Source organism: Doryrhamphus excisus, linkage group LG9, assembly GCF_037039965.1.
Source record: "Doryrhamphus excisus strain RoL-2023G ecotype Guam linkage group LG9, RoL_Dexc_Guam_v1.1, whole genome shotgun sequence".
Lineage (NCBI taxonomy): Eukaryota > Metazoa > Chordata > Actinopteri > Syngnathiformes > Syngnathidae > Doryrhamphus > Doryrhamphus excisus.
The window spans coordinates 14,895,143-14,914,079 of NC_136365.1; the positions used below are offsets into that span (position 1 = coordinate 14,895,143).

General features: G+C 42.5%; 1 protein-coding gene across 7 annotated transcripts in view; it reads left to right on the top strand.

The window, feature by feature from the left end:
* The window catches only part of dlc1 (DLC1 Rho GTPase activating protein), a 93,402-nt gene that overhangs the window by 63,369 nt on the left and 11,096 nt on the right, over positions 1–18,937 (top strand). For 6 of the 7 annotated variants that reach the window (XM_058091624.2, XM_058091629.2, XM_078793464.1 and 3 more), the window contains 4 exons: positions 12,470–12,541; positions 13,791–13,872; positions 15,446–15,509; positions 16,829–18,483. In XM_058091624.2, coding sequence (XP_057947607.2) covers positions 12,470–12,541; positions 13,791–13,872; positions 15,446–15,509; positions 16,829–18,483 — 1,873 coding nt within the window. Of the gene's footprint in view, positions 1–6,333; positions 6,607–12,469; positions 12,542–13,790; positions 13,873–15,445; positions 15,510–16,828; positions 18,484–18,937 lie in introns of those variants that run through there. The other variant, XM_058091632.2, reaches the window with a different exon arrangement.

Below are 18,937 nucleotides of genomic sequence, written 5' to 3' on the forward strand. Positions count from 1 at the left end.
GTTGGACCGAGACCTGTTCATTCCCTTGGGATATAACTGCCTCCATTATGACTGACAATTGTAAATAAAATGAATCCATTTCTGCATAGTCGCTCGCTCGAAAAGACCGGGCAGAGCTTCAACCAGGCGGCTCCCATAAGTCATGGGCGGAGAAACTCGATGTCAGGGTGATCTTATGCAATTAGCTGTGATGTCAAGCATAAAAGACACATTTTCTGGCAAAGGCAGCTAACATTAAAGTGTAATTTCACACTCCTTGGTGAGGTTGCCCCGTCCAGAGACCCAAATAAGTGTATGTAAGCAGTTAGAGAGACAATTTGCAGAAGACGACAACATTCAAATGTAGAAATAGCATTATATCCCGCCTCTTCCGGCTTTGGCTACATAAGCTACATCAATGTACCACATGTACCAAACCCTACACGTCCCTCTGATGTACTCGTTCCTGATCCTATCCATCCTGGTCACTCCCAATGAGAACTTCAGCATTCTCATCTCTGCTAGCTCCAGTTCTGCTTCCTGTCTTTTCCCTAGTGGCACTTGTTGCACTGTAGTCCAGAAATCCAAAAACACTTAGTTTGAAATTTGCCATGTGCTTTGTTGGTGAACGTGCAAACAAACACATTCTCAAGACTCCATCACCATTATCCTCACACAAAGCAAATATTCTGCACAACTTCGCGCAGAGGCCATTTTCCTCATGTTTCTTATTCATTCTTGCACCATACTGGGAATACACCCTTAGTGATGCCGCCACCAACTTGATAAAAGTGTGTTCTGACAAAAAATTTTTTAGTTTTTACTTGTAGCTTCAGCCGATTATATTCATCTATTGTTTGTGTACATAAGTCTGCGTGTGTGTGTTTGTCAGCCTCCATTGTGATGCTAGTCCGTCCATCAAAGCCCGGAGAGGGTGTCGGCAAGGCATTTGGGTCGCTGTCTGCATCGCACTTCCTTTGTTTGTGTACTTGTGTTGTGGGGGGGGTTAAGCCAAGCTCGTCTCTGTCCTCATCATTGTTGTGTGCATAGACGCATATCTATTTCTCCGTCACTACAATATCTGTAATAGAGGACTAATCTAGTACAGATGGGTTATTTTTGGAGATTCCTGTTTTGAAGCTCACAGACACACATCAGTTCAAGTCATTACCTGTCACAGTATCAGTAAAAGTAGGAGTGCATTACACACTCTTACCTAACAGTATTATCTTGACAGTTAAGGAAATTTTAACACTGCACAATAACATGACTGATGGTATAGTTACTTACATTTATCTCAGCCTCTGCTAAGCCATAACTCTCTTATCTCTTTAGTGAGCCTTTGTTGACACGGCCTTGGGAGTGTGTGTGCGTGCATGTGTTTGTGTGTGTTGGACTGACACATCCATCCGCTGACCCTCACCTGGCCTTATTGTTTGGGGTTAGAAGAGGAGCGTACACCCCTAAAGGCAAGCCAGAAGGAGGTGTTCAAGTAATGTGGGGGGGATGGAGAGACATTCTGCATCTTTCTTTTTCTACTTTTTTACCTTCCATGCAATCTGACTATCGTCCACTGCATTCCTATCATCACTACAGTGAAGTAGATAGTTAAAAAGTCATTTTACACGCTCACTTTCCTGATTTTCCTTCTCTCCAGATTGTCCCTCTGTGTATCAGCGGGTCAGAGGTGACACAGTAAAGTTTACAACCTACAACTGATGCTGCAGCCAACAGCAATGAGTACAGAGGACATGCATGTCAAACTGACCACAGTTAGATACTGTATGTCCATGCTTTGTGTTCTTCTAACACCGGGGCTTTTCCAAAGAACATTTATTACATTTCCTCACTGTAATATCCTCCATTCAATGGGAAGAACACAAAATGTGACATTACAAATATTATCCCATGACATTTTTGATTCGCTAACATCAATTTCCTCTGTCGGAAGTAGTTAAAAATACAAATAATCTTTTACAGGGCTACTCAAATCAGAATCATATCCTTATCAACTGTACAGGCAATGTGTTATGTAACATTTGAACATTCCTAACTGTCATACAAGTGTAAAAATAAGTTACCTGCTCATAAACTTTTACGACTGTGAGTGACAATGCAGACTGCTGTAACTAATTCTAGAGGAAGTCTCGTATTTATGGGCTAATGTTGGGATATTTCTGTGTGATACCATACCCAATGTTGGGTTTTTGTGACTTTAGAGCAGGGGTCTCAAACTCAATTTACTTGGGGGCCACTGGAGCTAGGGTCTGGGCGAGACTGGGCCGCATCAGGTTTTCCAAAAAAACCGAAAAAAACGCATTTATTAAAAACAGAAAAATGAATAAACTTTGCTTTGGTTTCGATTTTCTACAAGAAAAGCTCTGATAAAACATTCCACTGTTCTCAAATATCTTAATTTTTATTTTTCTGCACAAAATAAGATGAAAAATAAATAAACAAATCAGGCATAAAGAAAATCAATCAATCAGTAATAAATAAATATAATAATAATAATAAAACGGCAAATAAAAACTTAAGAAACCACATATAGTTGGTGGGTAGACAAATTATTTTTTTCAGATTAAAATTAACAAAGCATTATTAGAGCCCTGTAGACATGACAAAACACGACTATAGTCACATTTATACTCTTTTTATTTACAACATATTGCGCAACTGCAGGGTCTTGAGACACATGCTAACTCGCAAACTATAGAGCTAGCGACCTAAACGGTAGCCTTCAAGTTATTTTCTTTAAACTTAAATAGCCAAAAACTAACCACTTCCACACGGATAGGGAGGTTAACTATTAACAGTTATTTAACCTTTAACATGAACATTAATCAAACGTAATAATTTTTTCTGGGTACATGATACCATACAGCATCCATATCAAACTTGCGCAGGCCGCACTAACATTAAACTTTCATATCAAGGCGGGGGCCTCAAACTAGTGTCCTGCGGGCCACATTTGGCCCACGGGCCGTGTGTTTGAGACCCCTGCTTTAGAGGCATATAAACTCTGAATGAGATGACACTGTTCAATTTAGGAAGTCATACTCTATGGTAGATTACATTGCAAAGAGGATTAAAATACAGTATGTTTGCATTTCTTGTTTATGGATAATATCAGTATGCATTTCATATGGGCTATATATAATAGAGTCATACATTAAAAGCTGCTATTGTAAGTTTCTCACTGCTTCATCATACTCCCCTCCCCTTCAGTTTTTAAGCAGGCTATGTTGACCCATCACAGTTGAGGGTATAGATCTGAGTCGAGTTTTGGGTGCAGCCTCTGGGTGGTCGTGTTTTGTAAGTGTGGGATTTGGCCTTGTTTGGTAATCTCTCTTCATCTCTCCTTCCTCTCTTTGCTTATTCTCTTGGTCCTGAGCTTTCTCTCCCAGACACAACTATATTGCTGCTTTCCTTCGTGTCGCACAGATTTCCTATGTTTACCTCTAATGCTTGTGTTTTATATACATATATATTTCACCCTTAAGCTCTGTTTATTGTAGGTTTCATTGCATGCATGACAAAAATGAATATACAAACAGATCAATGGCATTGCGTATGAAACACTGTTTTGAATTAGACCAGATAAAAAGAATACCGTGTACCCCACCCCCCTTCACAAACATGTGCATCGACTCATCTGTTAAAATGCAAAACATATGAGGAGCCAACGTGTTTCCCATCCAAATGATGCATGAGTCATAAATAATGTGCAATGATGTAGCCTTTTGCAACCGCCACCTGTGTTGTGATGGAATCTTGAAGGTATTTAGTTTAATATTCTGTGTACAAGTACTCGCACAAATAAGACAGAGCCGTACACATTTATACTCTGGTATGAGCCAATAAACATGAAGCGCCAACAAGATGTCTGAGTGTCACTATAGTTGTCTTCGCCAACTACGGAGGTTGTATTTTCACCCATGTTTGTTTGTTACTATTTGTAATCCTGCATATATTTTAAGCAAACAGTGTACAGTTTTACCATGAATCTAGTCATTAGTAATGGTAATGGTAATGGTTTTACTTCATTTGAACATGCATCAGATTACAATTGAGTGCATCACATAATCAGTTCACAATCCTACCCCTCCATCTGGTACTTTTACAATCAGTAACTGTTACATTTGTTCACTTCCTGCTTTCCTAATTTAGTTAAAGTTTTTTTATTTGAATTTTTTCTTTTTTTTCAAAATTTTTATTTATTTTATTTTTGTCAGGTACAGAAGTACGAGGTGATATGACCATACAGTGACATAATGGGTACCATAGTAACTGTCAATATAATGATATGTATAGCACATCATGACTGGTATTAATAATAATCGGAATACCTCCAGTACGTGGGGATAAGAGAACTTCCTCTTGTTGCCTTATTTTTGGTATTTTTGGTGAACATTGCATGCGGTTGTCTGTGTCTTTTTGTCTGTTGTTTTACATGACAGCTGTAGTCACAAAACTAAGAAACAGGTCTAAAATCTCTAAAAAGAAGATATTCACTGCTGAGTGTTCTGTGTAGACAGATTTGAGTACTGCACAACTTAGTGGCCCACAGGAACTCCATTGGGTTCAGGTGGGGAGTCAATCCATCACCTTCACCTCAACAAGGCGCTTGTCACCATTGTGGTGCGTTTGTGCTCTTTATCATGTTACCCAGTTTCCTTCATGTTTCCCCCAATGAACCGCAGCCCGTAGCACTCATGCAGCCTCAGACCATGACCATGCTTGACTGTTGGCACGACATAATTGTCTTGCGACTCGTTTGTGTTGTCAGCTATTCAGACATTGATAGCTGCAGAACTGTTGCCTTTGAGGCGGCAGTTGCGGCAGAGTAGAGTACAAATGTTACCTGAGCATAGTAAAGTCTGGAAGTCAAAAAAGGGGAGAGAAAAGTGAGAGAAGAGACACAAACAAAAAGGGTGTCAATATGTGACCAGTTTTATTTGGTTTTTTTTGTAGCCAGTCAGTCAGTGTGTTGTGGAAATGAACTTGTTTAATGTCCACAATGAAGTAAGCTAACATGTTGCGTTAGCCTACATGTACACTCCTTTTAACCAACGCAGGTGAATGTTTAGCATGCGTTATTAAATCAGTTGTCCTTCCCTTTTTGACCAGATTTAACAACTGATGAGTTAGCAGCAGCTCTTTCTCCCCATAACTTTACCCCTTCTAGTGAAGAAGGTGAGCAACACTGTGTTCACTGATCATTTATATCATTGCAGACATTGTGTGGAAATGTATATCTTATATTACCGTTACAATAAAAGATCATTATTTTTGTAATGACAGGAATTAAAACACAAATTTGCTTGCTGGCAGATTTGAAAATAAATATAGTAGTGGCTGCACGGCAGGCGAGTGGTTAGTGCGCAGGCCACACAGCTAGGAGAACCGAGTTCAATTCCACCCTCGGCTATCTCTGTGTGGAGTTTGCATGTTCTCCTCGTGCATGCGTGGGTTTTCCTCGGGTACTCCGGTTTCCTCCCACATTCCAAAAACATGCTAGGTTAATTGGCGACTCCAAATTGTCCATAGGTATGAATGTGAGTGTGTATGGTTGTTTGTCTATATGTGCCCTGGGATTGGCTGGTGACCAGTCCAGGGTGTACCCTGCCTCTCGCCTGAAGACAGCTGGGATAGTCTCCAGCACCCCCGCGACAGTCGTGAGGGTAAGCGGTAGAAAATGAATTGTAAGTATTGTTGTTTAAAGTGCATAGCGAAAATAGCGAATTGTATACAATATATCCAGATTGTTGCATGGACAGTTCCCTCGTTTTAAATATTACACTGGTAGTCTCAAACAATAAAAAGCAAGACATTTGCACACCTTCAGAGTTTTAGTTATGTAAAGCTCTTGCTGGGTCAGCTAAGTTTCTAAAGATGTGCTGACAACAGACCCTTCAGTTTTGGGGGGTTTCTCGATGGTCCTTGTAAATAGATCCTTTGCGTAAAAAGCTAAGAAAGTACCTCCGCGTACTAGTGTAAAGGTAGCCTAAGGTGTTTCCATGTAGTGACAGGGGTCGTGGTGTGTACGTGCGTCTCAGTTCACAAAGGCGAGTCTATCTCCTCGCTAATCTTATGCAAACAGGAAAGCTGCTTGTCACTCAAGACCATGCAGGAGGAGCACTTTCTGTTTTATGCCCGCTGTTAAAGCACATTTGTCAGGATAGAAGTAAAGCCAATGTGCTGTGACGCGAAGGCGTGCAGTGCGTGATGAACAGTCATCAGTAAAAACCCTGCTTTCTGCTTCGGACCGTCTTATCTCCAGCCCCTTCCATCAGGTGGAGAGCCGCGGGGTGGGTGTGTGGGGCGGAGCCACGGCACAGTCGGACCATTCCAAAAGCTTGAATCACTCTTCTTCCCATTCACATTCTTACCGTGGATAGAACGCTTCAAGCAAAGCCGCGCAGCGCGAAGTGTTAAAATTGTGGACTGTACTTTTTCTTGTTTAAATCAAATTCTAACCATGGATTTACTGTGTCCTTCTCGGCGAAGAGGACATTTGCAGCCGATTTTATAAGTCTCTGGATTTTAATCATGCTGGCTTCGCGTTGACTGTGGATTCAAAAGTCGTCGCTGGAGTAAGAAGCAGAAAAAAAATGATACTTACACGTAAGTTTTCTGGAAATTACAACCACAAACGCTTGGAAATACATTCTTTAGAGAATGCCTAGTTTATTTATTTAAACTAGATGATCTTTCTACTGTAATGATATGGTCAAAGTTAACTTTACGCACAGGTTTGCGTCACCCTTCTACTCGAGTATTCACATTCAAACCGTTTAACAATTGACACGTTAAGTCAAACTATGCATATATTGATTTATATTACTGATTGTTTACCTTTTTATTTCAAATTTATGTCGTCAAATGTTCATTTTTGCGCACTCGGGTTAACATGAGCAATACGCTTCATGACTCAGAGTTGAAATAAAGCTGTCTTCTAGCGCTGCTGCGTTTTCCCTAAAATCTCTTGAGCTCATTACAGTCCATAGCGACCTTGTGTGCCACTGCATTTAATACTACGTTGTGTTCAAGTGTGCCCCACAGCCAACCTTTCAGCTAATGAGAGGAGATGAGGCTGTATCAAATCCTCTTTTCTCCTGTGCTGCCTGACTTGATTTGTGTGGTTTTTTTTAAGGCAAAATCCTTATCAGCTACCTTTGGACATGATGTGAAACAGCAGCCTTCTGGCACACACTGCAAAACACTTCTTGTAGACATCATGGCATCATCATTAGATTGTTTATAATAGCAACAATGAGTGATGACTGCCTTGTAAACCTCAGCTACATGTTGGACTTGGTGTTTCAATTGCTTTAGTGAGATTGTGGTTGCTCAAACTGAAGGGAACACACTCCAGCTTGTCTGCTCTGTGAAACAGGAAGCGAGCCCAGGCCTTATCTGCAGGATTTCACATCCAGCTGGCACACGGCTTCGCTCACATCCCGTGAGAAGACACACGTTGTCACCCCCCTCTTTTGCGGGAGGAACCGGCATCAAACAGCATATTTATCAACTATATGTAGACTGGCACCTGACTTTGGAAGAGCTTATTATAATTTTGAATCCGCTCAGTCACCTGATCCCCAGGATTTAGCCCCTCTGTGTGAACATAAATCTGTCATCAGAAGGGGGGGGGCTTAGTGTCTATTGGGGTTTGCTAGTGATGATCCATCTGGGGCCAGCTGTGCTTTTTGCATTCGTATGTGTCCATGGACTGTGTTGGTATCTTTGTTGTTCTTTTTCATGCACTTGAGGCATTTTTATATTTTATATTTTATATTTTATATTTTATATTTTATATTTTATATTTTATATTTTATATTTTATATTTTATATTTTATATTTTATATTTTATATTCCGGTTTCCTCCCACATTCCAAAAACATGCTAGGTTAATTGGCGACTCCAAATTGTCCATAGGTATGAATGTGAGTGTGAATGGTTGTTTGTCTATATGTGCCCTGTGATTGGCTGGCGACTAGTCCAGGGTGTACCCCGCCTCTCGCCCGAAGACAGCTGGGATAGGCTCCAGCACCCCCGCGACCCTCGCGAGGAAAAGTGGTAGAAAATGAATGAATATTTTATATTTTATATTTTATATTTTATATTTTATATTTTATATTTTATATTTTATATTTTATATTTTATATTTTATATTTTATATTTTATATTTTATATTTTATATTTTATATTTTATATTTTATATTTTATATTTTATATTTATTTAGCAAATGTGACAAACAGTGCAGACATTTTTGGTGCCCCCTATTGGTTGTGCTCAAAAAGCCATCTAATCTTTAGTCAAATGGTCAATGACATATGGATAATAAGATGCTAACGTGATGTTTTGCTTGATGGCGGCCATGTTTTTTTAGTCAGTCTTGCTCAAATTTGTGTCCCTTGAACGTGTGTACCAAATTTCATTGTGATTTGGCTAAACACCCTAAACTTGGACGTTAGAGTGCATTGAACTGTGCCAGTCAATCATAAGACTCAGACACCCTTGGTATGAAAAATTCCAAAGAAAAATTTGGTGGAAAATAGAATTGAGTTACACATTTTGACATGTGAAGGCCAAGACGATGACTGTATGTTGAGATGATGGAAGTACACAGGCTGCATCATGACTCCATGTTGTCTTATTTATCACCTCTCATGTCTAGAGACACTTGGCAGCTCATTGAGAAAGAGTCTGAAGTTGATAAGAACCCCCCACCTCCCAACCGACTGTTTCAGGGGTTTGCCGTTGTCGCTGCGAGACCTGTTGGGTTATAGATAAGCTTCCCAACAGTTGTCAGTCAAGTCTTCTTTTCTATCTGCCATCTTCAAAGCCGCAATGATAACTATATTCAGACCCTTGACCTCTCAGTTCACCGTGTCTGGAGCAGAGCCTTTTGAGGTGGGAGAGGCAGCATCCTTTTATTTGAACAAAAGTCCCACTGGATCTGAGCATTCAGAACAGGACCGAGCCAGGCGGCCAGATCCCTGTGGCCTCCGACGATGGAGGGAAAAACTTTGGCCAGTGATTGTTCGAATTTCCTGCCACAGGAAGAAAGAGAGAAGAGATGGGGGTGAAGAGTCGAAATGAGCACAAGGAGAAGCTGGTGTTTAGAGCTGCGAAAAAAACCCTGCAGTGGTTAATTTTAGAATGGGCTGGTGAAGTTCTCGCGGAGCAGCTGTGATTTTTGGCTCACTGGTTATGCTAAATAAATTCAGTGGGAAAAGTCACTGGAGATTGTAATGTAATCCCTATTAGCACCAGCATGGCTGTCATTAGTCATGCTCTGATAGGTGCTCTCATCATTCTTTTCCTCTAGTACAGTCAGCATACACAAACGTACGGCTAATATTTTGAATAGAAGGGATGAACTGTTGTCTGGAGTATGACCCTTACATCCAGCTTCTCCAAAAGCCTTCAAGGGATTAATAGATTTGCAGCTTCTGCAACGAGAGAGTGAACAAATGTATTATATTCTCTGAGTGGACGTCATTGGTTTAGACATCACATGTGACCACGTGGTCATGACTTGATACAGTATATGAGTTTATCCAAATGGTGATTCTAATTGATCCAGAAAACAGTCAAAAATGCAGTTTCTATTATAACATAAAGTGGCTGTTTGCAGGAAATACCTTGCTGTTTTTTTCCTGGGGTCGCTCATTTACTTCTGATCTTAAAGTCACCGGGGTCACATGGCTAACTAGGAAGTGCTATACTCTCCATAGCCATGTGCACTTGTTTTCATTCATCCCCAGCAACAAGAAACCGTGCCAGTTTTATCATACCTTTCCCCTGATAGTTATTTCACCTCATTGTGTGGGCTTTGATCCTAAGTGCCTTCACATGGTGTAGTTTTGCTAGCTAGCTTTTTCACATACAATCAAACCTCAGTTTATGAATTCCCCAGTTTTGGTATGATTCTGTTTGACTGTATTGCATGTAACAAACTAGTCCGGTTGTCCGGTACTGTATCATTCAACAAAAGTGACTGCCTACACATAGAACCCTACATGTTACACCAGTATAGCTACTAATAACCCATCATGGGGTCAATGATAAATAAAATAATTTTGGGTATCTATAATGGATTAATTGGATTTACATTATTTCCTATTTCATTTTTCGTCAAACCTTTTCAAGCGAATTAATAACGAACACCACCCCTTATCGCCAAGGTCCGGAACCTTTCTATTTTTAATGGTTGAAAATGGTCGCCGTTAAACATTTGTGGCTTTACAGCTACCTCAACCGTTGTGAGTGAGGACGTTTGGAGTGTACACACAAATCCTCCAGGAGCCATTGTTTGTCTTGGCTGTCTCCCCACCTATTATCTAGCCAGGAACAAACGAAGGCAGGGCTTTTTTGCAGACGGGGTGGTCAGCGGCCACTGCAGCGCCACTCTGCTCTCTTCCTCTGAGGGAAGCAGGAAGAGGAAGTGAGGTAGTTCCCTGGCCAGGGCTGAGGAATTGGGGTGGACAGTAAATGAAACAAGCCTATTGAGGCATTGAAACAAAGTGCAAATAATCAGTTTTATTGTTGGTATCTTTGTGTCACTTTCCACTTCCTGGGTTAACTCTGAATAATTCTGCTTAAGGTAGGGTAATTGCGGCAAACTCTAATGTAAAAGTCAACTTGACCAGCATTAGACACATCACATGGGGTGTGTCAGCAGGGACAGCTTCCCTCCTAAGCCACTTACTGGATCCCATAGTCTTTTTTGGGGGGACGGGGGGAGTTGAAACCTAACCCATGTGTTTGCATGTCTAATTTGCATTTTAATAGCTTTACTGTCTTGTAGGTGGTTTGTCTCTAAACATGAGGTTGGTCTTTGCAAACAGTAGAAAAGTGAAACATTTCAGGTCAAATACTTTGTACCTCACCTTACCAAAGTGTGTGTATCAACACACATGCTTTGCCGTGACAATAATACCTCACCTTACCAAAGTGTGTGTATCAACACACATGCTTTGCCGTGACAATAATATGTTATGTGACATCCAGACACACGCCGGTGTCAAGAGTTGTTGCTTCAGGAGCCACAAGCCCCTTCTATGGTGTCACACCTTGTTGTTAGTGGGTTTGTCAGCCGTCTAGGCGTGTTGTTAGTAAGTATTGTAAATGCATATTAATTGGCCTGTCATTCACCCAAATCACATGCCTTGAATGATGGAAATATTATTACCAAAAACTTTGTAATTTCTCATTTTTGAAATCATTTCCAGTCCATGCATACACACTTTGATCCAACTTTTTTTCTTTACCAGCATCCCTTCCTGCCTTTGTAGTGCTCGTTTTCTTTTTTTTTTACAAGTGTTTCTCATGGTTGTGCTACATTTGTACGAGCTGTCACAACACTTAGAAGGCCATTGTAAAACTAAGCTGTCCTCAGCCCGGAGAAATTTCCTTATCTGTTTACCACTAAAAAACACTAAACTGTGGGGGTGATGGATTGAGTCAATTGAGGAGACGGGTGCCAGGCAGCCTTTTGGCGGATGTCGTCTAAAGGGCTTTCGCAGGTAGTTGGGAGATGTCGCGATTGTAACATACCGTACAGTATGCACCGCATGTGACTTTGGTGACGAGGCATAAAACAACCTATGAGAGAAGTACCAGTGAAAGAAAGCATGTTCAGCACAGTTGGAGTGTTCTACGTAATGGTTAAGAAGCTTAAATGGCATACACTTGGTGCTTGAGGTGGCTAACAGGATGCTTTGAGCTTCTAGCTTTTTAAAGCATGTGATAGTTGAATCTCCCAAAGTAGCTAATGAGGTCAACAGGTTCACATTAGAGTTTTGCATTTGCACAGAATTGCATAGCTGTTAGCCACTACCTACTGAGTTAGCGGAGACTACCAGAAATCTAAACAGGGTGTTAATTAGAAACAGATGAAAACTGCAGAAAGGCTATTATTTCTCAAATGTTATGTCAATTTCAAATTTCTTAAAACATTATAGTGCATGATAAAGTAGAAAGAAAAAGGCAGCTTTTTTTGGCTCCATGGTCATTTATTAGCAAGTAACGCAGTTGATAGGGTACTATCGGTAAAACGTCATGTGGGTTCAACTGAGTACCGTAACAGACATTTTAAAGCGCATGCAGAGGTAGATAAAACAGCTGGATGATGAATAACTGCATCTTGTAGAGTTAATAAAAAAGTTTAACTGTTAATGTTGATTATTTTTTAAACGGTGGTAATTAGAGACCCAGACATTTGGGACAGATTGTGGGAAGCTCAGTGGTTAATTGAATTGAATCGTCAAATACGGCATTTACTGACCTTTGTGGGAGGAATTGAGCCTGGGTCCATTGAACTGGACTAAAAAATTGTGAAACAGAGGTCTTTGGATCTGTTTTTTTTAGGTCATTATCGACTATTTTTATGTCAATACAATACACACATAAAGTATATCACAATTTATGTTTATTGTGTCATTGTCTGACAAGCCTCCGTGTTCTTTTCATTTGCAGAAATTGAAGCCAAAGAAGCCTGTACCTGGCTCCGGGCGGCAGGCTTCCCACAGTACGCCCAGCTTTATGAAGGTCAGTATCCCTAAATGAGACATTGCAGCCTTTTGTTCGCATTTAAACAACTTCAAGCTTACGAAATTCCGATCTGCTAATCCTGGCTGTCAATTTCACCTAATTTTAATCAGATGAGTAAAGCATTGGTTTGTCAGCACTGCACCAACCTGTGAGTGGGCAGCCTTTTGCTAGTTTTTCCCGCTGATGTAATTATACCTATTTAAAAGCAAGCACAGTTGTGTGCATTTTGGTGCACAACTCCCACAGGAAAAACATTCCTCAGGAGTAAAGAAGGGGGAGGGGATCGCGGGACTGGTGCTACACAATCCTTACATGAAAGTGCTGTCTGTATTCCAAATATTAACACAACTGGGACTATATGTATATTAAGATAAAAGTCTTCTAGCTTAGGCTCCGAAGTTAAATAGCCATGTCCATCAGTCATTCATAGACTTTACCTTACATAACCGCCGGGACTGAGGTCAATATGTCATCAGCTCTTATGCTGGATCCCATTTAACCGTGAAAGGTTTCCTATTGGAGAGGGAAGCTCATTGTGCTGGTGAAAAGGTGATGAGACTGTTTCGTGCTGCCCGTGCTGAGCGACGTGGAGGGAAACTGGAAAACGCCAGTATGTCACCTGGCAGACTTCACAGCTTCATCCACCTATACACATTTAAGAATTTGTGCCGACGCATGACACGTTTTCCCTTCCTCTTATATCCGCGGGACAATCTCCATTGTCCGTGCTGTCAAGACTATTGCCCCACTAAAGATAAGCAGACTGATAGGCCTGTCAGGACCACAGAAAGCTGAAAGTGCTGGTATTCTCTCAATAGTATTTTCTTATCATCATCACCCCGAAGGCTTTGGATGCAAGATTCCCATTTGGGGTTGGGCCAAGACATTCCAGCGTGCAGTTGAATGTGAACCCACGTCGTCTCGTCTTGGTGTAGAGGAGCTGTGAGCAGTTACTTGTGCGGTGTTAATGAGGTTGACTCCGGAGCAGAAAAGAATGAGGAGGAAGTAGGAGCTCTGAGTACCTATTGTCATTCTTCAATCAATCCCTCAGTGCTCCACAGATCCCCCCACCCCCCCCACCCCCACCCATGCTTCTGAAAGCTGCAGCTGGGTTTGTTTGGTCGGCTAAGATGCCACTTCCTCTTTGAGCTTTTCAGACAGGCTGTATGGGAGAGAGAGAAGGTGGGACGGAAGAGCTCTGAGGTGGGTGTTCTGACGTTTTGATCCATCTCTGTCTTTTCCTCAGATGCCCAGTTTCCCATTGACATCTCCTCGGTCACCAGGGACCACGACTTCCTCGATCGGGATGCCATTGAAGCTCTCTGCAGGTGAGACTTAATGCCCATGCTAATCCTTTCTCCTTGCTCTGATGTTACGCAGCACTCCACTTGCTCCTTTGCTGCCTCTTTTCTGTACTCCTGTTGCCACCGAAATGAAAGCATGGTGGCGTGACTTCAAAAGCATGCTTTGAAAGATGAACACGATAAGCAACATGGCAGATGGCAGTCATTTTAGTTTTTATCGCTGGAAAAGTCTTTTTGCATTATTTCAAGCAGCACATATCTTTCTTGAGCAGGTCACGCAATGCTTTTTTTTTGCTGCTTTTTTATGCTCTGTTGGTTTGACGTCTGTTTTGTGTTGCCTTCTTATACCACAAAGCTACTCATTTTTTCAGATGACTGTAAATGGCATTTGTGGCGCCCCCTATGGGTTATGCTCAAAATGCTTGAAGGCATCCTCATTTATTCATCTGTTTGAAATACTGAGACGAAAACCAACACAATTTATCCCATCGGAAGTAATTAAAATCAAAGTAATTTGTTCCAGACACCCATAAATATGAATCAAAATATATTTTATGGAGAATAATTATAGTTTGGCTGCACGGCGGTCGAGTGGTTAGTGCGCAGACCTCACAGCTAGGAGACCCGAGTTCAATCTCGCCTTCTGAGTTTGCATGTTCTCCCCGTGTGTGCGTGGGTTTCCTCCCACATTCCAAACACATGCTAGGTTAATTGTCGACTCCAAATTGTCCATAGGTATAAATGTGAGTGTGAATGGTTGTTTGTCTATATGTGCCCTGTGATTGGCTGGCCACGAGTCCAGGGTGTACCCCGCCTCTCGCACAGTTGGGATAGGCTCCAGCACCCCCCACAACCCTCGTGAGGATAAGTAATTATAGTTTTACATGCCTAAATAATAATAATAATTTTAAATGGATAAACGAACATTTAACATACTGAAGACTCTTATTAGCTGATGAGGAGGAAGGAACGAAGAGGTGTGATTTTCGGTCTTGGCCTCACATTCAACAAAACATGCACGGACCGTGCTTTGTTTGGGCATTTGATTCCACAAAATGATACGATACAGAGCAAACAGGTTAGTTTGTTATGCGCCAATCTATTATCTGATTTGCATATGAGAAGGTTAATGGCCTTTTAATGAAGATGCCTTCATCAAATTCCTGCTTTCGGTCATAAAGCACAGCAGGTGTTGCTACATACATCTGGAAGCTATCATATCAATGCCTGCCCTTCCCCTTCAACCAAACTATTCCTCAGTTTCCTTCATCTCCCCATTGTTACGTGATCTCTTTTAAAAGCTCTCCAGAGGGACCCCACCGGTCTCGCTCCCCTTCACCAGGTGGCTTGGCGGGGAGGGAGGGCCGCAGGGTGGGGGGGGGGGTGGATAATCTTTCTGTCCCCTCCCCAAGATTTGGTGGCCACTTCAGCAGATTACATTTTCTTCCTTCTCTCCCCTTTGCTGTCCCGCTCATGTGGGGATTATCCTTCAGCAGTTCATTAGGGTGCCCCCTCCTCTCTGCGTCTTTCTCTTTATATTCTCTCCTTTCTTCTGGGGGTTGACTTCTAATATCATCTGTGTGTTTTCCTTTTGAAGGAGACTCAACACCCTCAACAAGTGTGCACTAATGAGACTGGAGATATCGCCGCAAAGAAAAAGGGTGGGTTTTAAAGTGCGCATGCAGACACATGATCTCTCATTCCTTGCAACCGCATTTGCATTTCATCACCTCGGTAATCAGCAGGCGCAAAGGAGAAAGTCACATTTTCTTATTTAATGACAAGTAATCTACGTGTGGCTAAATGAAGAGAACCTGACACATTGCCAATTTGTCTTTCCAAGCAAATCAACCTTAATTCCCTAATGGTTTTAAGTGCTACACAGTAACACCCTTGTCCCGTGTGTGGTGCTATTCATTGGGATGACCCTCTTGTGTGTCACCTTTCATTTCAGGCCACTCAAAGAGGTCATTTGCCATCTTTAGTGGGATGACAACGAGCCCTTTATGCACAGAGGAATGCACTGACGTCCTCGTGCCTTTTTAAATGTTGGAATTCATGTTTGCACCTTTTGTTGATCTTCATGCAAAAAACATGAAAATACTAATGGCCATTCTACCAATTGGTTATGTTTGTTGGGTAAGGATACTATTGTTATCTCACATTCCAAACTGTGTAACATTAGTAACAAGCCACTGTGGAATGTGTTGACGTGCCCACCCTCCCCCAAACCCCTATTCTAATCCCTAAATTATTAACTTTGATTAAAATCAATATGTTTGGCATAATTTAACACGACTTTGGGGAGTTTGATCTTTTATCTGAATTGTAACTGCTAATTTTCAAGAATTCACCATTTTCAAAGGGCTGGTGCTCATTATAAGGTAACGGTCAACTGAGTTACGGTCCTATTTAGGGTTTTTTTTTTATCACCAGCTGGAATCTGAGGGGAATCGACTGTAAGTGTTGAATGACAGAAGCAGTATCAGTGAGGTTATCTAAAATACAAACCGTAGGGGGGGATAGCTTGAGTCTACCCGGCTGCATTGTGATCTATGGGGGTCATATTGGAATTTCTTCAAGTTGCCCTTCCACGCTCCCCCGGGTATTAGATAGATTAACCAAACTGGGGGGGTGGGGGGGGGTGCGCATCTAGGGACGATGCATGTGTGGTAAATGCGGTTCAATAATGGCCTCCTTTATTCTCTGGTATGAAAATAGTCAGAAAGCGTTGAAACACGTTTCCTTGTTCGACCGTGGATGTTTTCACGTCAGACTTCATTTTAAAACTGCTGTGATTTATGTGCCACATGTTCACGTGTAAAGGTTCTTGGGTTTCTTTACTACTGTGATATCATATCACACAAAATTGAGTACAGTCCTCACATTTCAGCAACTATTGTATTACATCTTTTAAAGGGACACTGCTTTAAAAAAATAAACATTTTATGCTTTTTATTTGGCTTACTTCATGATCCAGAGTGAAGATTCCGATGAGGATGAGCCCTGTGCCATCAGTGGTCGCTGGACCTTTCAGCGAGACAGCAAGCGCTGGTCCCGTATGGAGGAGCTGGAGGTTTTCTCTTCATTGTACACAGATGGAGCACAAGCACCTCCTGCAAAGGACCAAGTAACCAAAAAGCTGGCTCTGTGTGAGGGAAACAGTTCTGAGAGTGTGCTGACTGATCTCAGCGAGCAGCCTGAAGTGGGCTCCATCCACAGCAGCGGTAGCGGAGGAAGAGTAGAAGACAAGAGCCATGACGTGAACCTTCATTTACCGAAGGAAGCCATTCCTGTTCCTGTTGGAGCCACTCGTGCCAGCTCTGTAGCAAGCATGTGCTCATCATCGGGCACAGGCGGGTCTGGGTGCGCTAATGAGGACTCTCTGTCTGACGGGCTGCCTCCATCACCCTTGGAGACACTAGGACGGTTCACCTTTGATGTAAAAATGGGAGAACTTGGGGGAAGTCTCGATCGTAGTGGCGGGAGCGGTAAAAGCACACGCTCAAGAGCCAAGAGCTTCCTCAAGAGGATGGAGAGTCTACGGCTTCGCAGTGGCGCCACCTCCAAGAGGAAGAAAAAAGGCAGCACAGGTGGAGGGAAGATAGAGATCAGTGGTCCTGTCATCAAAGAAGGTCTGGATGATGACAAGCTGCGACGGCTGAACTGTGTGGACATCCCAAGTATTAACTTCAACCAAAACCTCAATCACCAACGCAATCCAACTCAGACTATGACGCTCAACCGTAATCGCTCCGTCTCCTACTCCACACAGACTAGCAATGGCAGCACTGGAAGCACGGGGAGCAGCCATTCTGAAGCTAGCAGCGGCAGTGCGGTGAGCACACCAAGCCCGGTGACCCGCGCTCGTAGCCATAGCACGGCGGCAGGCTCGGCTAAGAGAGGAGGCATGTACTTGGAAGGGTTCGATCCTTTCAGTATTCTCCAGCAAGCATCCGATAGGCAGCTGACACCTTCGCCTAAATCAGCGCCACCTGTCCCCTGTCAGGCAAATGTAGGGATGAGCATTGATGAACAGAATCGAAGGAACAACCACAGACCTCAAGACAATGACAGACAAGCGGAGGAAGAAGAAGAAGATGGCATGGTCTTCTTTTATTTACCAGAAGGTCACAAGCCAGGCACTTTCCCCAAAGCTCTGCAAGACGGGAGCTCTCGTAACAACAACGGGAACGATAATGGAAACTCTGTTATCCTGAGGGGACGGCAAAGTAGACGCCAGCGTCGTATCTCTTCCGGCTCTGTGGACAGCCGCCTTAGTTTTTATGACAATGTCCCATACACCGAGAGAGAAGGGGAAGAAAGGGATGAACGGAAACTGGACGAAGTGATCCAGCATGTCAGCGGCCTGCAGCGCTTTGTTAATGCCTGGTCAGAGGCCATAGGAGTTGATGATGAGGAGGATGAAGAGGACGAGGAGGAGGAGGAAGGGGACTCAGATTCAGCGTTGGACTCAGCATCGCCTTGCCCTTCCTCCCCTCTGCAGAATCGTCTGGAAGAGACAGAGAACGGAAGTGACCAAGACAGCACAGGAAACCCGCTGGGTGAAGGCGAGGAGGGGATGAGGGAGAGGAGAGATTCTGGAGTCGGAGCATCACTAACAAGAACCAGCAGGTCAGTCATCGACGGTGACTTGCTAAATAATACTTTTCCTGAACCTCTGCACACAAAAGGGTGACATTTTGTCAAAACATGCACTCCTTTTGTGTTACCTTTGCTATTATTTTAATATGCAACATAGTGGCATATGTTGGATTGACTTGGAATTCTCTCACATCTCAATGCGCTCCACAAAACACCCACTGTAACAAAATTTGGAACACACTTTTATGGGATGGACAAGCACATGTGTAAAATTTGAGTAAGATTGGTTGAAAAACACATCCGCCCTCAAGCAGAAGGTTTTTGTGGGGGCATGGAAGAGACTTGGGGACCTGGAATCTAATTACCCATAAGTCATTGGCCATTTGTGTAATGGTTATCAAACTTGGAGGATATCTGTATTACATGACTTCCATGTAATAAAGCACAACCCTTAGAGGGTACTATAAATGTCATGTGTACATAC